The sequence below is a fragment of the Octopus bimaculoides genome, chromosome 1 (genome assembly GCF_046866305.1).
Source record: "Octopus bimaculoides isolate indiv1 chromosome 1, ASM4686630v1, whole genome shotgun sequence".
Lineage (NCBI taxonomy): Eukaryota > Metazoa > Mollusca > Cephalopoda > Octopoda > Octopodidae > Octopus > Octopus bimaculoides.
In genome coordinates this window covers 148,746,970-148,773,502 of record NC_142928.1, presented here as the reverse complement: position 1 = coordinate 148,773,502, position 26,533 = coordinate 148,746,970, and the positions used below count along the sequence as shown (strand labels likewise).

General features: G+C 35.6%; 1 protein-coding gene across 1 annotated transcript in view; it reads left to right on the top strand.

Moving 5' to 3' along the window:
• Positions 1-26,533, top strand: part of LOC106868728 (uncharacterized) — a 53,969-nt gene that overhangs the window by 6,063 nt on the left and 21,373 nt on the right. The window contains exon 2 of the mRNA XM_089359640.1: positions 24,573-24,714. Coding sequence (XP_089215766.1) covers positions 24,573-24,714 — 142 coding nt within the window. The remainder of the gene's footprint in view (positions 1-24,572; positions 24,715-26,533) is intronic.

The following is a 26,533-nucleotide window of genomic DNA, read 5'->3' as shown; positions in this document are numbered from 1 at the left end:
CCTTCCTAACACCAACCACTCTGCAGAGTGGACTAGGTGCTTTTTATGTGGCACTAGCACATGGTTTTTAAGGTTGGATGCCATTACTTTACAGTGTAGACTGGATGCTTTTTTATATGTGTGTGTGTGCCCTTGCCCCGACATCATATGGTGATTGTAAATGAGCATCACTATCGTACATGTGATGTGGTTCATTTCCTGTCTTCCTTGGTGGAATATTACTTTGCTTGGGAACAAGTGAGGGTTGGTGACAGGTAGGGCATCTGGCTGCAGAAAAGATGCCTCAACAAATTTCATCTGACCCATACAGGCATAGAAAAGTGGACATTAAAAGATGATGATTTCTAATGTATTTAAATAATTGAGAAGATAATCAAGAATTCAGAATAATCTTTTTATCTTCAACTTGTTTCACTCATTGGACTGTGGCCATACTGGGGTATTTGCCTTGAAGGGTTTCAGTTGAACAAATTGGCTTCAGTACTTTTTTTTTTAAAGTTTGGCACTTGTTCTACTGGTCTCTTTTGCTGAACCACTAAACTATGAGGCCATAAACAAACCAAGACTGGTTGTCAAGCAGTGGCAGGGAGACAAACACAGATGCATATACACAAATGCATGCGTGCACATACACACACATATGCAAGCTTCTCCTATTTCCATTTACCAAATCCATTTACAAGGCTTTGGTCAGCCCAGGGCTGTAGTAGAAGACACTTTGCCTAAGTTGCTGTGCAGTGGGACTGAACTTGAAACCATGTGATAGAAAGCCTAACTTTTTCCTTAAGTTGGTATCTGGAATATTTATGAAGTTAGGTTTCACTTTAAAACTGGATACTTTTTAAAATTAAATTTTGTGCTATAGACCTCAGAAGAGGGTCACAAACTGGCTGTTCTCAAATGTGCTTACTTTTAGAAACCAATTTAACATCATCAACGCACGCTATAAAATAAGCCAATTTGATTTCATATTATTTAATTTCAAACTTTGTAGTAGGGAGGAAACCACAAATGTGTGTGTGTGTGAGAGAGAGAGAAAATTGGTTAGTTGGTTGGTGGGTAAGTGTATAATTATCAGGCTTGTTTTTTAAATTGATAATGGAAGTGAAATTTGTAGTTGGATGTAGTTTTAGGGATTGTCCCAGCCTTATAGGAAATATGTCAAAAGAAACTATGTTGTCATTTGTCTCCCTCACCTAGCTTAGCTTGTTACTACAGCTGTTCTAGATTTAGCTTGTGTCATGCAGTACAAGCAAGGCACAAACCATTGGCATAGATACTGTGTGATTCATCAAATTTTTTCCATTTTCACTTCATGTTGCTGATTATTTTCAAAAAAGAGACCCTAAAGCCAATGACTGAATCTCTATGTGAGTGCTAGATTTAGAAACAGCAGCCAAATCTCCTTTAAATTACACCATAGCATTTTAAGTAAAGCAGAATACACTGGACAAAAATGGACAACAGTTACAGCTGGAAAGGTTGACTGGATTAGGATTGACTAAGAATTAAATGGCAGCTCTGACGATATTGGTTTCAAATTCGGGGGAGGCAATAAGTCAGTTACACTGACCCCAATGTTTAACTAGTACTTATTTTATCAACCTCGAAAGGATAAAAGGTAAAGTTGGCCTTGGTGGAGTTTGAACTCAGAATATAAAGTTTGACAAAATGCCACTAAGCATTTAGCCTGGGGTGCTAATGATTCTACCAGCTTGCTGCCTTACAACTCATAAGATTCTGACTGCTGTTTCTAGCCAGTTGAACAGCTACTTAGAAACTTCCATGTAAATTATAATGGTGTCTGTGGTGTACTATTCGTTTCTTAATTGGAACTGAATATCATTTACCTTACAAAACTGTCATTAGATAAACTATGCAGTTGGTAAGTGATATCAAAATATTTTAGTTATTAAAAACATGAAGAATACTGCTGCCAGAACAAGCTAAAGAAGTTAGTAGTTAAGTCTATATATATATATATATATATATATATATATATATATATATATATATATATATATTTTCTCTATACTATTATATGAAATTAATTTTAAAAAAAGGAAAAAAAATTGTTTACATACGAAACTTTAGATTTCAGGAAAGAGGAAATTAGCCTGTTTTAACTTTCGTACCTTCTCAAGGATATTAGCAATATAAGAGAAACTGGTTCAAACTGAATATTGCAAGAGCTAAGTTGTGAACTTTCTACCTACTAGATATTTTACTGGAATAACCAGTGAAGATTTATTTATTGGGTAAATATGTAAGTAATGCTCTACTGACTCATATAATTCTAGTGATGGGAAACATAAAACATCACCATCATAGGATAAGGAAGATGATGACATTCTGTATTAAATCTCAAGTAGTTAAAGTTGTTGGTTTGTAATTTTGGTGCAACTTATCTGCAAGTTACAAGTAGTATTCATTCAACTTACTGTTTCTTTTTTGTAAACTGATGCTTCTTTTTGTTTATTCCTTGGATTTTTTTTTCAGTCATAGTGCATTAAGGCAGTGGCATAGCGGGGGTTTTGGCCACCCATTTCTTTACATGTAACATACTTTCAACTACAGCAAATACATGTATATAAAATGTCCACCCTATATGTTTTTGCATACCCCATTCTCAAGGACTACATTATGTCCTTCCCTTTTCTTAGGACACTACTCTGTGATTTGAGAGATGTTGTTTAGCTGAGGACCAGCACTAGTTATAACTGACTCATCTTTTTTCTTTTCAAGACTGTTGGTTTGGTTTGATGGAGATTTGACTACTATTTACAAAGCACAGACATGTGGTTAAGTTTATTTTACAGATACACTGTTCTAGGTTTAGTTTGATTGATGATCACTATGGGAAAGCTTCTACTATAGCCTCAAGTCAAATTTTGCCTTATAAGTGGAGTTAGATAGGCAGAAACTGTATGGAAGGTAAACTGTAGCTGTTCTTGTCTGGTAGATTTAATCTGCTCTTTTGGTTTAATACTATCATCTAACACTTAGATACTTTTAGCATTGTTGCAAACATTCTAACAAGGAAACAAGTCTGAGGATAACTGAATATTTTGATATGTTGTTTCTTTACTGCAGCAACTCATTAGTTGTGATACCGGCCTCTTGTCTCCTACCAGCTTGGAGAAGGAGGCTACCCTGTCTCTGACTAACTGATAAAAAGAAAAAAAGTGGAAAAAATAACAAATGTGTCAGTATTTTATCAATGGGTGTAATTCTATTTCATAGATGAATGATGCAAACAAACTAAAACAATAGACATTTGTTGAAGTAACCAAGATATTATAAACAGTAAAGTAAATCATTAGAAGTAAGGAAACTACTGATGGTGTGGTTTGTAAATAGTAAGTGGAAAATGTTCACAATGTTGTATAAATAAAACTAGTGTTAAAGATATTTAATGTAGAAAGCTTTAAAAAAATTCTAAGAAATATGTGTGCAGTGGGAAATGGATAACATTACCTCAATGAATTGCTGTTGTGAGAAAGAAGAATGACATTTGGGGGGAGCTCCTTCACTGCAGATAATGCAAACACTAGTGGAATGCCACTACTTCTTTTATCAATGAATTTTGAGAAACTGTTGTACTTAACATACAAAAAAAAAAAAGTAATCAAATAGTTCTGTTTCTTCCTTTATATTTTCACTTCTTTCTCCCAGGCACCTTAGTTCATTTTCTGCGATTGCCCTCTTTACTGATAGTCTTGTTGCCCGAATAAACAGAGTAGCTGAGTACAACAAGGCAACCTCACTTGTACTGGTGTCAAGGTAAAATTCAGTCTGTGTACTTTGTAAGTTGGTTGATAAATGAGCAGAGATAATGTAGGGGTGAGAGGGCCCTTTAGTCTTGTGTTGTTGAAGACCTATCAGTCTCTTTTGTGCTGGTATCTCAAATTATCCTGAGAGCCATCTTGGTTGAGTGCAAGCTCTTGACAGGGCCTCCCATGCTGGACAAATCAAAAGATAGAAATCAGACTTATATGGACGACCTCTTCCCAGAAGTAAAAATGGGTTTGAGTAGGGTCAGCACCCCTACCTAGAAAAAAAAGCAAAGTTACAGAAGCAGTGACGACAATTCAGAACCAACAAGACTTAAGAAAAGAAAGCTTTCTCGTTGGAGATATATATGTGGTGCAGCAAAATCTGAAAGGAAGCTGCAAAGCCAAAAGTAGCATGTATCTAACTGAGGAGAAGCAGGTGTCAAGAATGCTGGAGAAAAGTTGCCAGTGGACTATGGTCCATTGGGAACAGAGTTTATGCTCTGTAAAGTGGTTGGTGTTAGGATATCCTCCAGTCATAGAAACAATACCAAAGCTAAACCTACAAGTAAGACATGCCTTCCCACTCAACCCACTCAGGAAGATAGTCACTTGAATTGGGAGCTAACTTGGGTCATGACAACCCATCCAAGTATAGAAAGCAGGCATCAGATAATACATGTGTTTTATACTGATAAACTTAGGTTATTTATCACATTCTGTAAATTAGACACTTTTCTGTTTTTAAAGAAAGTATTCTGAAAAGTAAATATTTCCTAATAATAGACTAAACAGATGAAAACGCAGCAAGAAATTCCCTTCTTCATGATGTCATTGAGAAAAATGTTTTGTTTGTTCCTGTCAAAAGTAGGTTTCACAAACTAAAATATGAATGGATAGAACACAATCAAATAGAAAGTTGAGAGCCCACGTAAAAATTTTCTATTGCCTTGGTAGATTGATACTATTTATTTCATTTTTGTACTTACTTTGACCTGTTGGTGGGAATTATAATGAATCTGGGAAATCTATGATTAACAAGATTCTGCTGAAGTCCTGGTCCTAGTCACGTTGGTATCTTAGCTTAAACAGTTGGTTTATATAAAATAAACTGGTTTAGTTTATTTTATACAATAAGTAGAGACATTTTATGAATATTGGCTATTTATTTATCCATTATAGTCATGACTGTTTTTTCTTTTTTTACATTTCAGACATGTATATCTAATATGTTCTTATCTTATAAGACATTAACCCTTTAGCATTTAGACCAATCATATCTGGCCAAGATATTTTACTCATTTTGTGTTCAAATCGGTCAGATTCAGCCTCTCATGCTTGTCTTATAATATCATTCAAAATGCTTAATTCAAAATGATGCATATAAATAAGCATTACATTTGACAGAGTAATCTGCATATTAAAAGGTAAAGGGTATGCGATTTGAGGGAGATTTGGCTGCTATTTCTAGCAGATTAAGAAATCACATAGAGGCTTTTTGTTTTATCTGATTATTTGCATAAATTTTCTTTTTCTTTCTTTCTTTTTTTTTTTAAGAAAATGTTCAGTCATAATTTTGAATAAGATCAGAAGAAACTTGTGATATTTGTAACTAATTTGATGAGTGAACACTTCCACTTAATAGCCTTGAAAGTGGTTGTGTTGTTGGTGAGAATAGCATTAAGTAAAGCCATGTATGGATGTGTGAGAAAAAGCTTATTATGAGAATATTTGTATCTTCTGCCTACTTTTTAAAAGTGTTTTTGAAATAGTCATTGCTGAAACATTAACAGAAATAGCTCTTCAGAAAGATGGCAAAGTGACTCCCAATGGTTAATAGGTCATTAGTTCAAATCTGTTATATTTGCTCCCTAAGGTCACCCTCAAAAAGCTGTGGGAATAAATGCTAGACTACTTCATGCAGTAGACTTGAATTCTATGGGAAGTGGTGAATATCTGATCTTATTAACATGTATTGGATTCTCAGTAATTAAACTTTTAGCATTTAAACTGGCCATATCTGGCCAAAATATTCCATGTTCAAACTGGTCAGATCCGAGCCTTCTCACCTACCCTACAATGTCACTCTTTTACTTGTTTCAGTTATTTGACTACAGCCATGCTGGAGCACTGCCTTTAGTCGAGAAAATCGACCCCCAGGACTTATTCTTTGTAAGCCTAGTACTTATTCTATAGGTTTCTTTTTGCCGAACCACTAAGTTACGGGGACGTAAACACACCACCATTGGTTGTCAAGCGATGGTGGGGGGACAAACACACATACATATATCATCATCATCATCATTGTTTAACATCCGCTTTCCATGCTAGCATGGGTGGGACGATTTGACTGAGGACTGGTGAAACCGGATGGCAACACCAGGCTCCAATCTGATTTGGCAGAGTTTCTACAGCTGGATACCCTTCCTAACATCAAACACTCAGAGAGTGTAGTGGGTGCTTTTACGTGTCACCCACACACACACACACACACACACACACACACACATATATATATATATATATATATATATATATATATATATATATATATACGACTGGCTTCTTTCAGTTTCAGTCTACCAAATCCACTCACAAGGCTTTGGTCGGCCCGAGGCTATAGTAGAAGACACTTGCCCAAGGTGCCACGCAGTGGGACTGAACCCGGAACCATGTGGTTGGTAAGCAAGCTACTTACCACACAGCCACATAAGCAATCACATGATTGAAATCTTGAAGCTACAAGATAATACATGATTAATTCAAAGCAATGTCAATAAACATCAATTTTGACAACCTGAAAGATAAAGGGTTAAACTAAATTTTTTTACTGTCTCCCCATCACCTTTATTTAATAGAAAATTTCATTGTCATGAACATGTTTTCAATGAACTTAACTATCCATGTGTTTCAATTAATTAAAATGAAAAAAACGAACTGGCAGTGATTAATGAAATATCATTATTAGGTTAGTGGAAGGTGATGAGCTAGTGGGATCATTAGCACATCGGGCAAAATGTCTAATGGTATTTTGTCAGTCGTTATATTCTGAGTTCAAGGCTGGCTTTGCCTTTCATCCTTTCAGGGTTGATAAAATAAGTGCCTGTTGAACACTGGGGTCAATGTAATCAACTCACCCCCACCCCTAAAATTGCTGGCCTTGTGCCAAAATTTGAAACCATTATTAGGCTGGTGTTTGGGTCATATCTGAAGAGTTTCTTGCATAATATTATGACAGAAGGCTTTGATTTATATCATAAACACATTAAAACAAAATAATTTATTTCATTGAACCAGAGGTGGTTTCAATTGGGTTGGCATTGAAAGGGTTAAGGAGATGGATTACCTGAATGTATTGGTCATACGAAAACAACTAATGTGGTTACACTAATTTTCTTTATATTTGATTTTCCTTATAACTTTGATTTGATAAGATGGTTTAATTGCCTGGAAACTTATAAATATGAAATAAAATATAAACCTTGGACAATGGACCAAATCACCAAAGCCTATCATATGAACTGAAGTCTTTGCTTAATAAAAGTGAAAAGTAAATAATATATGATAATTGCACAAGGCACTTAATATATCTAGTTATTCAAATTTCAAGTTTCCAGTCATCTCTCTCTTTCTCACACACACTTAAATACTATTAATACCATTAAAACTCACATTGCATTCTTATTCACAAATCTCACTATTTTGTTTATTTATATGGTTTTACTTGAAACATGTTGCTTAACCTCAGTTACATCCTAACCAAGCAGACTTGCGATCAGAAGCACTCCAGGCATGACCACCTTGTAATCTATTTATTCATTTTATGCTTGGGTTAACAAGGACCACATTATCTTTTACACAATAGTAGCATGTGTGATTTGAGGTAGATTTGGTTGCTTTTTCTAGCAATTTTGAGCAGCCATATAGAGGCTTCTTCATTGACTCACTTTAAACGAGTTGCTTTTCTTTGTTGCATTTAATACATTTAGTTTCTAGTATCTACAGGTGTCGTGATGAATGCACTTATTTTTTTATTTTTATCTTTTTCTCCTGTGTTATTCATAAGTAGACATACTTCTCGTCATTTTGTTTGAGGTTATTTTTGTACCTAATTTTACTGTCACAGGATTTTCTGTTTATTGGCCTATTTTATGACTCATTGAAGGTGTATTTCTTCTCAGTGTTTTGTTCCTCATGAAAAAATAGTCTGACCTATATTTAATTATATACATGTAATTATATATATATATATATATATATATATATATATATATACACACACATATGCACACAAGGTCTGATCAATAAGTATCCGGACTGTTGCCATTGTAACAAAACTAAAGCATACAGAGTGAAGTTGCTTAGCACAGACTGACCTTGGATTCTGCTGTACATGTGCACTAAATTTTAACATTCTAGCTCACTTCTGCTGTTTACAGCAGAGCTTGGAAGGAACATGGGTAGTGCATGATCATTGCATTGACCATGACAGAAAGTTATCATGGCAATACCTGCTCAGAAGCCTATGAAAAGTTGCAGAAAGTGTATGAGTATTTCAGACGTTTCCAAGATGGCCAAAAAAATGTCGATAGTGATGAACGTTCTAGGAGACCTACAACCACCAGAATTGAGAAAAACATTATCACTGAAGATTTGGGTATGAGACGCGTGTCTGCCAAGTTTGTGCCCAAAACTGCTTTCAGCTGACCAAAAAGACACTCAGGTTTCAGTTACACAAGATCTTGATTGTGTTGAGAACAGTGAAGACTTTTTGAAAACTTTGTCGGCCTCTGAGCAGGTATCACCAAGCATTTGGCAAAATTTGATGCAGATTCTCTGCTCAACTTTCTCTGTCATAGTCAATGCAACAATCACATGCTACACACATTCCTTCCAAACACTGCTGTAAACAGCAGAAGTGAGCTAGAACATTAAAACTTAGTGCGCATGCACAACAGAGTTCAAGGTCAATCTGTGCCAAGCATCTTTACTCTGCATACTTTAGCTTCATTACTATGGTAACAGATACTTAATAATCAGACCATGTATATATAACTATAGATATTTTCTTAGTTACGATTATTCTTATATGGTGTTTCATTTACAATGACACTTAATTGAAGATAGGTTATGTTACAGAAGGAAAGAAAAATATTATCCAGATTTAGTGCATCAAAATAAGACCAACACTTATTTCCTAGAAAGTGTTTTGTTAAATCTACTTTTGCACTGTCTCCCTTGGCCATTTTAGTCGCTTTAGAGGTATATAAAAAAATGAATGAGAATAGTGACACTGACTTCTGCAGTCTGGAGACTAGTGACATGAATGTAGTTGGTACTCAGTGAGAGATACAACCTGTGCCTTTGAACCAAAAAAGATATACTGAGTAGTAAAATAGCTGGAATATTCTTGGACCATTATGAGGCAATTCCACCCAACTAACAACTCTATGCTTCTTAATGCTTGTGTGACTCTGAAAGGTTTGTATAGTATACAACATTCGAGCAAGATCGTTGCCAGTGCTGCTGGACTGGCTGTCATGCAGGTGGCACGTAAAATACACCATTTTGAGCATGGCCGTTGCCAGTACCGCCTGACTGGCCTTGGCACGTAAAAGCACCCACTACACTCTCGGAGTGGTTGGCATTAGGAAGGGCATCCAGCTGTAGAAACTCTGCCAAATCAGATTGAAGCCTGGTGTAGCCACCTAGTTCACCAGTCCTCAGTCAAATTGTCCAACCCATGCTAGCATGGAAAGCGGATGTTAAACGATAATGATGATGATGATGATGACAACGAAGAAATTTCATCCTGGATAAGTTTTTCAGTCTGATCATCATCATATGTCTGGCTTTTTTTTTTCATGCTAGCATTAATAAGATAATAATGTCTTGTCACTGGTTACAATCTTTTTGATACACCTAACAGCAGAGCGAACCATCAACCTTTGTTGTTGCATATGTTGTGATTTTGGCATTGTTATTATAGTTAGGTTTTCTCCCTGTCACATACCACCTTACAGTGTGCACTGGGTGCGTGTACCACAGTCATGGAAGGTCAGCCAGAACTAAGAAATCTTCTTTCCTCCTTGATGAGTTGTTTTTGTTGTGGTTTGTGAAGATCATCTTCTTAGGTTCTTCTTCCTCCCAGGTAACAATTTTCAGAATATGTCTTCACTTACACATACCTATCTATTCAATTGGTCTCTAAGACACAAATAGTCTAAATGTTCCCACTTTTGCATTGCTAAGTGTACACATAATATTATAGATAGATTCTTTCATCTTTGCTATTGGTTGACTGGAACTTTCTGCAGATCTTACAATACATTCTGAAAGGCATTTTGATTAAAACAAGTAATTTTAAACAACAATATAATCCTTTGTTTTCTGCTTGAGAAAGGTAGAAAGTTTAGCTGAGAAACTAAACAGTTTTAATACTCCAACATTCCTAAAGAAATTTGAATACTTCAGTATTCATAGAGAAATTATGTTGTTTCCATTGGTCAGAAAATGGAAGAAAACCTTTTCTTCTAATTAAATAATTTAAAATTAAAAAAGACGCAAACTATAGTTTTAAAAATGTTAAGTAAAAATTTAAATTCCACTTCTTTCATTAGAATTTGTCTTTGTTACATTTATAAGAAGCATCATTGACAGTTGTGTTTAATGAGTCTCTTAGCTAGAAAGTCATCTAAGATAACTAGTATTTATTGACTTTTCATAGCAATTCTCTCAGTGAATGAACATAGATGGCAAACAGAATTCTAGACTCTGTGTGTAGTAGCTCTTCATTATCCAAAGCTGATGGCTGAGATCAATTAGAAGAAATTATTTCGTAACATTTAGTCTTTAGAAAACACCCAGAAATCGTAATTAGGCATTTCTGCGCCTGTTAATAAAGTTGACATTAGCAAATGTAATGTTGGTGACTGTATCATTAGTAATTATGTATTTGTTTTTTGTTAAAAAACATTACATGATTGGTTACATTTTTTTCCCTTGTGGCCTTTGTGGGGAAAGAAGTTAATTTCATACAATTTCCTTATTAGTAAATTGCTGTTGTTGTTGTTGTTGTTGTTGTTTTGCTCTAGGCCAGCTATAATTTGAGCAGAACTGAACTTAGCATTCAGATGCACTACGATTTGCTGGAAGAAAGTAAAAGAAGGGATAGAAGCCAGCAGTAAGACAAAGCAAGACAGCAATGAAAGCTAAAAGTGCATGCATAACACTGAATAAAATATAAAATGACAGAAAAGTGAACATAGTAAAAAAAAAAAAAAAAAAAAAAAAGCCATAAAGGGGAAAGGGTGCATAGGTGAATTTGGGGGAACATGAAATTTTTGAAGGGTGCATTATCCTGCAGTATCAGCTTTTGTACCACATTTGATGTGTCCCTTTTTTAAGGTAGTATGAGGAAATTTAGCTGCTATTTTTAGAATGTTGAGTAATAATGTAGACATCTCTTATTAACTTATTGTTTGGTCTGGGTAACATTGGACAATATGAGAAAAAAAATCTAATTAGTTTTTGTTTCTACCAGGCAATATATCAACTGTATTTCCTAAATTGCTGATAACTGACAATTATATTATGTATTTAATCAGTTTTTTCCTCATATTGTATGTAGGATGTGCTATAGAATGGGAAGGAAGAAAACTATTTTTTGTGAATGGTCTTCATAAAGATTTATGGAGAAATATTTTCCAGTCTAATTCAATGGAGGATGAAATCTATGGTTAAAAAGTAACTGTTTTATAAGCATTATATTTATATATTTGACTTATATTTAATATATAGGTGCAGGTATGGCTATGCTGTTTAGAAGTTTGCTCTGTGACCATGTGGTTTTGGGTTCAGTCCCACTGTGTACCACCTTGGGCAAGTGTCTTCTACGATAGCCTTGGGTCAACCTGTACCTTGTGAGTGAATTTGATACATGGAAACTGTGTGTGTGTGTGTTGTCTGTCCCTGCTCCACTGCTTGACAACTTGTGCTATTTTGTTTACATCTCTGTAATTTGTGGGTTTAGCAAAAGAGGTAGAGACCAATAGAATAAGTATCAGACTTGAAATAAATAAGTACTGGGGGAGATTTGCTTGATTCAACCCTTCAAGGCAGTGCCCGAGCATGACTGCGGTCCAATGACTGAAACAAGCAAAGGATAAATGATATGAGGGTGGGGTATTGGCAGTCATTAGAACTTTGGCAAAAAAATGCTTTGTGGTGTTTGTTATAAGTCTTTACATTCTGAATTCAAGTCCTGCTGAAATCAAGTTTGCCTTTCATCACTCATCGGTCAGTAAAGTAAAGCACCGGTCAAGTACTGAACTTGAAGTAATAAACTAACTCCCTGCCATGAAAATTGTTGACCTTCTGCCTAAATTATAAACAATATAGCCATGGAACCTTAGCAAGTGTCTTCTACTACACCCCTGAGCTGAGCAATACATCATGAGTGAATTTGGTTGATGGAAACTTTGTGAAAGCCAGTCATATGTGGTGTGTCCCTCCCCCCACTCCTACTGCTTGACAACTGGTGTTGGTTTGTTTATATCTCTATAACTTAGCTGTTTGGCAAAAGAAACTAATTAGGTAAGTACTGGGGTTGATTTGTTTGACTAAAGCCCTTGAGGCACTATCCCAGCATGGCCACAGTCCAATGACTGGAACAAATAAAAGTTAAAAGATAGGCTAATTTTGTATTTCTCTGTGGATTTTAGATGAAAGCCACTTATAAAAATAGCTTTGTTCTTTATTATACTAAACCACACCCTGTTTCTAGTATATGAGGAGAATATTGAATAAACACATCAAAAAAATAATTGTCATATTTATTAAGTTTAGTTGATATATGGCCTGATGGAAACAAAACTAATATGTTATTTTTAAACTTTGTCCAATGTTACTCAGGACTAAACTTTATACTAATAAATATTTAAAACTGATGGTCCACTCCCTTTTGTCATCTGTAGTAAATGCATAGATAGACACTCAGAGTATGATGAAGTGAAGTCACAGCTGTAAATAAATATATTCTATGTATATTGAATACTTCGCTTTGTATGCCTAAATGCATATACATATGTGTTTATGTTTAACAGTGTAAACCTGCGAGTCAAGTTGCATTCTTTATGTCAAGAACATAATGATTCAATTTTAGAGATTGATGAGATAAATATTAGACTGAAACATATATTTCAGTTCATATGATTAACACTCTTAAAGATGGCGGCCCAGCATGGCTGCAGTCCAGTAATTGAAACACATCATCATAATTTAACGTGCATTTTCGATGCCAACGTGAGTTGGATTGTTTGACAGGATCCAAGCCAGAAGACTGTGCCAAGCTCGAATGTCTGCTTTGGCATAGTTTCTAAGGCTGAATGCCCTTCCTTATGCCAACTACATTACAGAATGTATTGGGTGCTTTTTTTTCATTTACACTGACACTAGTAAAATTGTCAAATAACTCAAAACAAAGAAAAAAAACCCTTTTAACTAGGTGGGTTTGTAGTAAGGGTAAGATGGGTTTATGCCTGGTATTGAGAAGCTGAAGTAGGACAGAGGGACAGGTACAGTTGTCTTGTTCCTCTGTACTTTTTAGCCTCAACACTTAGCATAAAGCCAGCTGTGACTTAAGTTAGATACAAAGAAGAGGAATAAAATACAAGTAATAAGATTGGATGGTGAGTGTTTGATGAATGGATGTTACTGATTACTGGATAACTTATTAGGAAAAATAAATGTTACTTAGATAACTTTAATTGAATTAATATTTTTGTTGATGTTTAACCACAAGTTGGACCTATTTAAGCAGATCTATAATCAAGTGTTTTAGCCATAATCCTAACTTACTAATGGGCAAGTGACTGAAGAATGCATAATTTTTTTTATAGGAACATTGATATAAATAATTGAAACAACTGTTGTTTAATACAAGTGCTACTATCATTGATATTGAGAGATAGGCAAGATTTTTAATATCTCAGCATTTGTTATGATATAGTTGTTTCTAAATATAGTTATTGACAGAATAAGTAGTTTAGTTATTTTTAAAAGCTATAGGAATACACCATACATGTTTGTTATATCTCTTTAAAATGATATTGTGTATTATTCAACCACTTATCTCAAACAAGCTGTGCCTATCCTTTGTCTCTTCTACTGCTACTATGTTGCTACAACAGTGTAGGTATTACATTTCTATCTAACCCTACCTTAGTGTATTACAAGCCAACAAAGTGCTTCTACATCAGGGATGGGCTGCCTGAGTAGGCAAGGTAGGCAGTGCCTACCCTGAATAAAATAGATTGATAGTAACATTTTCCTTTTATGGCAAAATATGCACCCAATTCAATAAAATTATGAAGGTTGCTCTGATTACTATGCAAAATATCTTATTTTTTTGTAGATTAGGGAAGCATAATTTGCCACTACCTTTCAATTTCAGTATTAAAACTATGTATAGTACTGCTGTAGTACATGTGCTGCATACATTCTTACAAAGTTTTTTTTACATGCTATAAAGGCAAAAGTAATTTTACCTCCAACTCAGTTGCACGCCTGTGTTTTGCTTTTTTTTTTTTTTTACATGTTTTACTACATAAAAACATCACCAACTGCCTACCCTGAGTAATTACTGATGGCATCTGCCTGCTCTACATGGTTGCTTTTCCTGCTACAAATTGTAGACAAGCCTTCATCATATCTAAGCCTGTTGTTTAAGGAAGAGGACACCTTGAATAATGTAATCATTAATGATGTAATAATCTTGGCTGGAATACCTTGCTCATAGGTTTTTTTTTATCAGGGCTGACTTGAGACAAAACAGGAACCCAGTGGAACTGTATCAGAAACCAGTTAATTGCAAAGAGAACTTCTCAACCAAACAGCCATGCCTGTGCCTATTTGTTGGATTTTCATAAGACGATATGTTAAAGTAGTTTGCAATATATTTCCTTTAACAAATGCTTTTATCTTTTAAACTTCAGAATTTGACAAATGAACTAACACAAGTTTATCAATACAGAATGACACATGTTATCTGATTAAGTTTATTTCTTTGTGTGTTAACTACAACAGATGCTTAGATTTGTTATTGTTTATTCCTTGATAAAAAAAATGGTGGCATTCAATCAGTGTTTGTATTATCTTCAAGGAAGAACCCTACACTGAACATCAGATTGCTCCTCTTCTTCAGAGCAACATATTTATGATGTTGAGTGCATGTTTTCTTCTCTTCACAGCATAAGTATTTCTGATAAGATTTTTTAATGCTTTCTGCATTTAATATTCAGCTTTACATATACCATATTGTGCATGTTTTGTACTTACTAATTGCAAGCTTGGACCATTAAGTAGTTTCCTTGCCTCTGCCATTTTACTTCTGTTTATACCATCTTAGTTATTCCAACAAATGTTTGCTTCAGTTTTCATCTATGAAATGGCATTACACTCATTATCCATTTATAAAATACTGATACATTTCTCATACCCCCCCCTTTTTTTTTTCTGCAATATATCTTACTCTGAGAAGTTTCCTTCTGCTTAGTTTGGTAGAAGACAGAAACCCACGACAATGAGTTACTGCAGCCAAAAGCAACATTTCAAATTATCAAGTTATCCTGAAACTAGTCTTGGTCAGAATGCTTACACTCAAGAGCCAAGTAATTGTGTTAAATCAGGCGATGGAGCAAATCTACTAACTAGAAACAACTATAGTCTATCTGGCAAGTTTCCATGCAGTTTCACATGCTTAGATTTATTCAAAGGCATTTGCTTTCAGTATTCTGTAGAGAGATTGAACACCTATAGCGATATACGATGTTGAGGGTTCGATGTAAGTTGTCAGGGGCAGCAAACAGAAGAGCCGGCTCGGGCACGAAATTTTTCTTTTGCACGAGTGTTCTGGACCCCAGTAATGAACTCATTTGCATACAACCAATCAGAGCAGAGCCACCTTTATCCTTTCTTCCCTTCCAGTCAGCACCATGCATTCCTTACTCTTTCCCTCTCTACTGGCAGCCAACAACTTCTCCGTCTCTCTAACTACCTGTCAGGCAAACAAATAAGTATATGTAAATAATATTTCTTCCTTCTTGGTGTTGATCCTTCCATGTTCACTGGTTACTCTGACGTTGGCACAATAATACACTTGCCCAAACTGAATTGCTGGAGTTATTTAATTTTTTCCAGAAAAATGTCTTTAAAAAGTTATAGAGCTTTAAAGCTTGATCATTTTCACCCAGTCAGGAAACAGGATTTGGAAGCTGTCATTTTGTGCGTGACTGCACATTTTGTTGTCAACATCCTGAAAATGCTTACATTTTAAAATATTTTCTGAGTTTTTCATGGGTCCAGCTAGTTATAATAAATAGATCTATAATTTACTACTAATAATATTATAGTACTCTGCAACATTTTTTTGTACTCCCATGTTTCATGACTAGTTTTTAAAATCTTTTCTGTTTGGTTACCAGTGTCAATTTTCTGTTCAAATTAATGTCATATTCAGTGTAATGATACACTTTTATAGGCTAATTAATGAAGTGAAAGTAATTTTCGCTATAAATCAATAAATAAAGAGTTATTAGTAATTAAAGTTTGAACATTTTGGAAATTTTAGTCAATTGTAAGCCACAGACACATTCATGTTTTTCTCTTTTAAATTAACATAAATATTTACATGAAAGAAAATTACTGGAGACATAACACGTGTTGTTTACAAATGTTGACAACATGTGCTGTTTTGTCACGCACAAAATGACAGCTTCCAAATCCTGTTTCCTGACTGGGTGAAAATGATCAAACTTTAAACCTCTATAACTTTTTTAAAACATTTTTCTGGGGAAAATGAAATAATTCCAGCAATTCAGTTTGGGCAAGTGTATTATTGTGCCAACGTCGGAGTAACCAGTGAATATTGAAGAATCAATATATATTTGTTTGCCCGACAGGTAGTTAGAGAGACATTAGTACTTACAGTGATAGCGACATTTTTTTTCGATAGTGACAAAAAGGTTGCTGTCTGCCACTCGAGGGAAAGAATAAGGAATGCACGATGCTGATTAGAAAGGATAAAGGTGGCTCTGCTCTGGTTGGTTGTATGCAAATAAGTTCATTACCGGGGTCCGGGACGCGAAATTTTTTCCCATGAAAGTTCCGGAACCCTGTAACGAACTCATTTGCATACAGGCAATCAGAGCTCACCTTAAAAATCCACATACTGTGTATTAGTACAGTCAGTCAGGCATAGAATGGTGTATGTCACTCTGTGAGTACAGCGTAGCAGGTCTCACATAAGTACCACATCCCCCACCATCCCCATAGATCAATTGAGCACCATCTCTATATGGAGCTAACATTAGGTATCTATGCTCAGACAGAGATTAGTGATACTGCATGTACCCATTATCATATTGATTATGATGTTTCCAGATCAACACCAAAATTTCGCGTTCGGCCTCTCGTGGGGAAAAAAATTTCGTGCTCTGGGCAACACACTCTAGCTACGCTAGCGCTCACACAGTAGTCAGTATTTTTTGTGGTACGATTCGTATTTATTCCCTGATTTATTTTTCTTCAAATGTTTCTATGTATATACATATTGTGCAGTGTACGTTTAGAAGTTATTTTCATGCATACAAGTGGTCGTGTTGCTGTTCGTCAGAGTTTTTCTTTTTTTTTCCCTCTGGAAAAAATCCATATAACAAGAAAATCAGTAGTAAACTTGATTTTGTATTACGTTGATATTTTCAACAACGTTCATAACACGCAGGATCTCTTCACCCCATACATACCTGTGCATTCATTATGTGTGTGGGTGAGTGAAAACGTAGCAGACTTCTCTCTCAAACAAACGCATGACTTTTCTTTGGTAGAAGCGGAAGCGATATTTAACAAAAATAGACAGAAAGTCAGTCAAGAAACAGTTGTCGAGTACAAGTAAAAAAAAAACCCCACTAAGTTGAACTAACATAACGTAACTAACCACTTGTAAGTCTCAATATAATACCTATTGTTAATGAGAGAGAGAGAGAGAGATAAACAAGCAGTATTTAGTTTCGTCTCGTTGCTTTTTGACTCCAAATCGTCTTGGGTCGATAACCTGTCTTGTTTAGTACGAGTGTCTAATACAACGACTTCACGTCTTACCCCATGCCTCTCCATAGCTGTTATTGTTTTTTTTAGCCTCAGCTGAGCGGACCTATGATCAGACATTCCATCCTTGACGTTTTAATGTGGTAAATTTAATTTCAAAAGTTTAGTTACAATCACGTAATATTAGTTTCAAATGTTGGCACAAAGCCAGCAATTTTCCAGGGAGGGGTTAAATCGATGTAGTTGCTCAACTGGTACTTATTTTATCAACCTTGAAAAAAAAAAGGCAAAGTCGACCTCAGCAGCATTTGAACTCAGAACGTGAAAACGAACCAAAAGTTGTTAGGCAATTTGCCCTCGTGCTAATAATAATGCTGTCAATTCACCAGCTTAGTGTCCTGTAATATTAACTACGTAAATATTATGTGCTATGGTGTAAAGTATATAAAAGATGCAGAATTCTTCGGCAATCATGTTGTAACACGAATTCTTCAAAAATTGATTTAAATTCATAAATTTCTTTGACATCTCGATTTAGAATTTGAAACTGGTGTTGGTCTACATATTCTACAAATAACAAGGGTGTATAAAATGCAAACAATTAAGAAGTCATGTATTATAGTAATTTTTATTGTACAAATCCTGATTTATATTTAGTTCTTTTTATTTTACTATTTATGCTGTTTATTTTCAATGCTAAATAGTTGCAACAAAGTTAAGAGACATTTAGACAAAACAATAGTTTTTAACACATTTCGATTTATCTTCTCAAACCCAAATTTCCTCGTGCATTATATTTGTATGTATGTGGCAGACATTTTTCAAATTCCTCTATAGTTACTAACATTCCATGTATAGGTGTGCAAATACTCTGCGATTCATTGCTGCACAGTATATATGCACACCTTTTAATTTGAAAGCCTCCAGTAGCTTTCAGATATGCTAGTTCTTGAGTTTGAATAGTTGTTAACGCTTTGTAAACAATCGGAGATAAATTTAAACACTTTAACTAATAAAATCAACTGTATAGTTTTAAAATTACATATAAAACTGGCCCATTTTTTTCATTTGACTTTTTCATATTTGCACATTGCTCTCCCTCGCCCTCCCTCTCTGTCTTGTTCATCTTTTTCTTTCTGGCGTTCACTCAACATTGTATTCTAGAAGTTCTAATTGGCACAGATGGTCTACAGAAGAAGATAAACAGTGTCTTTGGACTTTCGCAGTTTGCGTTTTCTTTGTGTCCCTCCAATCCTGTTCTGTTCGTAGGAGGCGGCACCTCTGCTGGTGCGGCTTCAGCAGGCAGGGTGATCTTGGGTTTATAATTCCCAAGTGCCGGGGTTGATCTAAAAACATTTTAGTGAGGTTTTGAGTGTGTCCTTGACATGCTTTTTCTGTCCACCTTGCGTGCGCTTGCTTCCTGCCAGTTCACTGTTAAACAACCTCTTGGGGAGGCGTGTGTCGGACATTTGCACAAGCGACCTTGTTTTGCCAGGTGCTTTTCAGCAGCTTTCTCAGACAGTTCATGTGAAAGCAGTTTAGCTTTTTGGCGTGGTGTTCATAAACTGCTCATGCCTCACAGGCATGCACTACAGTAAGTAGTACAGATGTTTGGTTTACCTTCAAATGACACATCACAATTTTGTTTCAAGGTTTTAAATTTCATTATGTAGATCAGTGGTTCCCAACCTGGGGTCCGCGGACCTCTGGTGGCCCGTCAAGGTAGTACTGGGGGTCCGTGAACTAAATTCAAAATTTTATATAAGGATAAGCATATCAAAAGGGGTCCGTTGGAAAACTCATTTAAATAAAAGGGTTGGGAACCATCGATGTAAATATGTGATGTGTCAATTGGTATGTATGGATGCATGTATGCGAGGCCACCAAGACATATATATATATATATATATATATATATATATATATATATATATATATATATATAATCGTAATGTACACCATCTGAAAGGTATTTGTAGAAAATTTCATTAAAAAAACCTTTTTTCTGAAAGTTATGACGAAACAAAGTTGACTCTTGTGAATTTACCGAAACTGCTCTCTCCACTCTCGGAAAAAAGTTTTCAGGGCCAATTCCAATCTATACCATCTGAAAAGTATTTTGTAGAAAATTCCATTGCAATATTGGGTCATCCCATAAAAAATGCGGTCTTTTTTAATACTTCTTTTACTTTTCAAAATTAAGAGAAACAAAGTTGTTTTTTTAATCTAAAATATACTCTCCTTCATTTTCTACAATGCTCTTCCATCTATCTGGTAGACTTGCAAGGCCCCTTTTCCAAAATTCACTTGTCCGTCACGAAAAACACTCCTCCAGAACTATTCTGACCTCGTTTACAAAATTCATATTTTTTCCGTCCAAATGATTTTGAAGACTGCGGAATAAAGGATAATCGAACTGCACTCTTCAAAACTTGCACCAAGAGTAAGGACAAAGTAACTACCTGCTTCTATAGCAAGTTGATGCAGGTAGTTTATCCCCACCTTCGACTTTTAGTTCATGCAATTGAAAAAAAAACGCATTATTTATGGGTTGACCCAGTATATCCATTTTTCTGACGAAAGTTGCAGGTACACATGTGTAGGTATGCCTTGCTAATTTGTCTGTTATTGTTTGGTTAATAACTGTTAAGGAAATACTATACACATATACACGCACAGTAAATATATGAAGTGAATGGATTTCCAACAGTTTTGACAATGAATATTTAGGTATCCGATTAACTGAATAACTTCCTTTGTGAATGACTGCGGCTGTATATTCCGCAGACAGGTGTACCCTCGGGTGGAACAAGCGTGTTAAAGAGTACAACGTTTGGATTCTGCACAGTTTCTGTTTGCTCATTTTCACTTATATGTGAACGAGCACTCTGACAGAGACACATACTTTACACTAAATACAAGTACTTGGGTCCCACATATATAGCATAAAGTGTTTTAACAATGAGTAAATTGAAGCTTTTAAAGATGCTTCAAGTTTAAAACAAACAACTGGGGATACCCCCCCAATAAACTAAGGTGACCGAATGTATATTTTAAACACTCTAAAGGTGAGTTTTGTCGACTAAGTTGCTCAGTTGATAATCTCTGTTGACTAAAGTTAAGTTTTGCAACTCACTATATTTCTCTTTCTGTGTGCGCGCGCGTTCTTATAAGCAAATACATTTTGAGAAATGTGCTCGTAAGACAGCGAAAGCACGACCCCGCAGCTAACAAATTGAAACCCTCGTGTTTCTTTTCAAACTCTCGCCGAGGTCCGTTTTTATTCAACAAACTTCTGTTTACTCTATGAATGAAAATGAGAAATCGACTTCGATAGCATTACTGTAAAAATTTCAGGAATGTATCCACTTATCTTCTTAGGCATGCGATATTCTTTTCTTCTTCCGCTCTCGGTTTTCTACTTTTGATTAATGATATATTCGACATAATTGACATTCTTGTCCGGCCTTTCCTTAAGCTATTAAAAAAAAAGTCTTTATCTGATAGGGCAGTATCCCACACCTTTTCAAGATCTCTGAGAGTAGCAGAAGAAAGGAAGTCATCTGTCTAAAGACCTGCAGTAGCGTTGCGAAGGAATGAGGGATCTGCTTCGAGCAGCCCAAATGCTTGCAGCAGAGTGGACACTACTAAGGGCATTCAATGACTAAGTGTTGGTGTGAAACTGGGCAACGAGATAAGATTACGACTCAAAAACAGAAACGGTCCTTCTAAAGGGTTTCTGAAAAATTTCGACTCAGGGTTTTGGTCGACTCAATGCTTGGGAGAAGACTCTTTCCCAAGTGGTTTCAAATTTTGGCACAAAACCAGCAATTTGGAGTGGGATAGCGAGGGGATAAGTCGATTACATTAACCTCAGTGTTCAACTAGTACTTTTTTTACCGACCTCAGGGGAATTTGAACTCTAAACGTGCAAACGGACGGAATGCTGCTAAGCATTTTGACCGGCGTACTGCCGACTCGTCGCCTTCCGGCGCTTATATTTTTTATGGCTATGTAGCGTGGCTGTGTGGTAAGAAGTTTGCTTCTCAGTCACATGGTTCCGGGTTCTGACCCACTGCGTGGCACCTTGGGCAGGTTTCTTCTATGGCATCGGGCCGACCAAAACCTTGTGAATAGATTTGGTAAATGAAATATATGTGTGTGTATATATATATATATATATATATATATATATGTATATATACTAGCTCAAGCGGATCTTTTTTAAAACGGGGGCCACATTTTTCATTAATGTTTTACGTAGTATTTTTGGTACCGAAAGACTTTCAAACTTCGTATACTTATCTATTTTGTGTTATAGAGCAGAAAAATATTTTTGTATTCGAATTTATTTCATGTAAAAAACTGTCTTATTTCGATAATTTCAACCAATCACTGACAAGTATTCAGTTGTTTATATTTACTCCTTTGGCTGATTAAGCCATAGCTTCGTTTTATTTGCTTTTTTCATTTTAAATTTGCATTTTCATTTTCTTTTTCTTTTTTCTTCGTTTTATTTGCTTTTTTCTTTTTAAATTTGCTGATAGAATTGTTTCAGAATCGTTTGTTTATGTAGTCGGCACTTAATGTATATCGGCTGAATGGACGTCAGTGATTGGTTGAAATTACAGAAATACAACTTTAACATGGAATAACCTAGTGATTTCTTTTTTTTTTAAAGAAGACTAAGAGAAAAAGATGTTTTATATGACACATTCTACCAGTGTTCCAAGTTTCAAAGTGTTTCGTTAATGAAAAATGTGGCCTCCGTTTTAAAAAAGATCCGCTCAAGCTAGTATATATGTATGTATATATATACGTGTGTGTGTGTGTGTGTATATATATATATATATAGAGAGAGAGAGAGAGGGAGAGAGAGTTGCTGTGTAGTAAGTAGCTTGCTTCCCAACCACATGGTTCCGGGTTCGGTTCTACTGCGTGGCACCTTGGGCAAGTGTCTTCTATAGCCTCGGCCTACCAAAGCCTTGTGAGTGGACGTGGTAGGCGGAGACTGAAAGAGGCCCGTCGTATATATCTGTATATGTTTGTGTGCTTGTTTTTATGTCTCCGTAACTTAACGGTTCGTCGAAAGAAAAATGATAGAATAAGTACCAGGTTTAAAAAATACTAAAATTCTTCAAGGCGGTGCTCCAGTGTGGCCGCAGACTGATGGCTGAAACAAGTAAGAGATAGGTTCTAAAGTTTTGGGGAGTGTGCACATAAAAAGAAAAGGCGTCGTGGCACATACCAAACTATTTTTAACTCATTGGTTATTCATTTTTTAAACGGTACCCTTCGCCGCTGGTTGGGCACTGGGGTCGATGTAGTCGACGATTCCCATCTCTGTGCCTGTTGTAGAAAGGATTATTTAGAGTTAATAAAAGGTAATGGATTGACAAAATTGTACGTCCGCCGGGGAAAATCTCATGCTCGGCTCTGCGTTCTGAGTTCAAATCTCGCCGGTGTCAGTTTTGCCTTTTAATCCTTCTAGGATTCGATAATATACAGTACCAGTTGAGTACTGGGCTCGATGACATCGACTCCCCCCAACCCATTCTCTAAAAATGTGGGCTTTGTGCCTAAATTATAGACGTGCTGGCAGAACTGTTAGCATGCCGGTTAAAATGCTTAGTGGCATTTTATCCGTCTTTACATTCCGAGTTCAAATTCTGCCGAGGTCCACTTTGCCTTTCATCATTTTTGGGTTCGATAAAACAAGTATCAGTCAAGCACTGGAGTCGATGAAACCGACTAACCTCCTCCCCCATAATTTCAGGACTTGTGCCTGCAGCAGAAAGAATTATTATTCCCCCACAAATACCGCATATTTGCTGAACAATGTGCTTGGATGTTGTTCATTCAATGTGGTTTCCTCTGAAGAGGGGGTTCTTCTGAATGCGTAGGTGGTTGGATGTATGGACGAGTGTAAAAACGGATCGCTGTCAATAAAGGCGTGACAATAAAACTTAAATAGTAAGGTAGAAAAGCTCGCAACTGTAGTCCAATAGACGACCTTAGTTCATTATCATTTTTGTTGCTCTTTCCTTTTGTTTATCTTACTGCTTCCGGCCACTTACCATTGGCTTCAACATATTTTAATTTTATGCGTAGGTGGCTTATGTTAAACTTTCTCTCTATTTAAAGCCCGGTTGTATTTTCCTAGTTATTCTGCTTGTCATCTGCTGAGTACACACACGCACACACAAAAAAGTATGGAATTTAAATTTTTCTTTTTTCCCAGTTGAGGATATTTTTTTTTATTTGCTTATGATTTCCTACTAGTCATTTTACCCCTAGTTGTTGATTTATTTTATCAGCCCCGGAAAAATGAAAGATAGTCAATATCGATTAAAGAGAAAACTTGATTTTAGTTTTAAATGTACATTTAAGTTTCAATAACATTATAATAATCACTTCTTCTACATAAATTTGCGTTTAATCTTTCGATGTTTGGAATTAGTCTTATTCTCACCGAGAATCCCAAATCTTGAAATCAGAGAACCAGTTTTCTTTTGTGTAATTTTTCTTCTCTCCTCTTCCTATTCTTTTCTTCCCTCTTTTCTTTTTCACTTCCTGTATGTCTAGTCTTATTTTCCGTTCTTCCAGTCATTCAAGAAAATTTCTTCTGTCAGGTTTTTTTTTTTTACTTGATAATCACAAAAGTTTTTTTTTTCTTTTAAAAATCTTTTTATTTAGATGGGACATAAAATATCCCGTTGTCCTCCTGTGTACAGAAGAGAAAAACATCAACACCCTCCAATTACAATACGTCCAGTCAGCCGTGATTTAATGATAAGTTACAGCCACAGCAACAAGGATTTTATGCTATACTTAAAAGGTTAGTATATTATTATTTCCATTGATTTTGTAGCACATCTTTTTGTATCTTCTATTGCAATTCTAATTAGCAGTTCCCAAGAGACGACTTCAATCACTGGTTACAGTCAGTTGTTTTCTATCGGAGTTTAAGTTGTTTTGCTGTGAGGGGTATACAATTTAATATTTCAGCCCTTGTCCTTTTTCGTCTCTGAGTGAAGGAAGAAAATGATGTTGTATAGTTCCAGGTTAACTATTATCGAGCAAACTTACTCTCAGATGGTCTTCCAGCTTTAATAGAGATTAAAATGGTACGAAATGATTTTAAGGTGATTTGGTTATTATTATTCGCTCGTGCGATCATATGAACCCTTCAGTCATTTGGATAGGAAATAAGTAAATGTTTACGATACTATTAATGCTTACATCAGCAATTTGTATTTACGAGTGGGTAGGTTAATCGAATTGAGTCGAAATGTCTGAGCCGACTTCCGAACACAAACTGACAGCTTTTCAACCAACTGTTGCCCTTAAGTAATAACGCATGTGTACTCATTCAGACAGACTTCGATTTATGCAGCCAGTTGTTTTAGTTCAGTTTAGTCACTACAACCAAGAACATGCTGGAACACTGTTGGTGATTGCTCTGTTTGGCGGATTTTGATTAGGAACCCCATGCCTCCTGGGAAAGGAATACAAATTCGCAAAAATTTTCTAAAAATAAAGTTATGATGGGTTATATGGCGTGCTTGAAGCAGAATTCCACCGGTTACTGAATGAATAGGGATGGGACAAAAATGAAAAATATAATAGTGGAGGTGGGGGTCAGGATAGTAAGTTCCGTTGTATGAAACACAATAATAATTAAAAAAAAATGACAATCATTAGTTTTCGTTTTTGCCACTTCTTCCGAAACTTCGTCTTGTATTTTTTGTCTAAATTTTTCTGGTAGATAGATCAATTGTGATCTATCTTCGCTCCTTATAACCCTTTACAGGCAGTTGATTTAGTGCCTTAGAAAAAATGTACCAGGGATATACTTTCAAAAGTCTTAAGGACAAAGCTTAAATTCTTTAGCAACTGGAAATTTCATACGTAAAACACGAACATGCTCGCACACTTCCCACCTCTGTTTTTCGATCTCTTATGATTTTTTTCCTTCTGTCTATCTCTCTCTACCTTCACTCTTTTACATGGGATGTTTATTATTTTTAAGTAGTTAACAATAGTAGCTGTGCTAAATATTAGTAGTAGTAATAGTAAGTTTCTAGCTTTTATGGGTTGAAAAAAAAAATCAACTATTAGAGGAGTAGCTTGAATTGATAAAACTCATTCAACTTTTTGTATGGTGAGGAAAATCATTTCACTATTTTTTTTCTTTATCTTTCTTCTTTCACAATCTTTCTTTCTAAACGATTTGTGTAATTTTCCCTCTCATCCTTTTTTTTGTATACTTCCTTTCTCCCTCCCTCGTTTTTTCTTCTATGCGGTGTATTTAATTTCTAAATGTCTTATCACAACCACTTTCTCCCCACTCTTTCTATTTTCTCTTATCCCCTCACCAGTTTTTTCTTTCTCTTTTTTTTTCTTGTTATTGTAGCATGTTCTTAGCTATGATGAAACAGGTTTTGCAAATATACTTGATGTTTTAAGGCCTATTAAACCTTTTATCTTGTTTCAGTCATTTGACTGCGGCTATGCTGCACCACCGCCTTGAGTTTTAATCGAACAAATCGAACCCAGGAGTTAGGCCTGGGCCTGGTACCGATATTTTTTTGCCGAACCACTAAGTTACGCGGAGGTAAATACACCAACACCGGTTGTCAAGCGGTGGTGGTGGA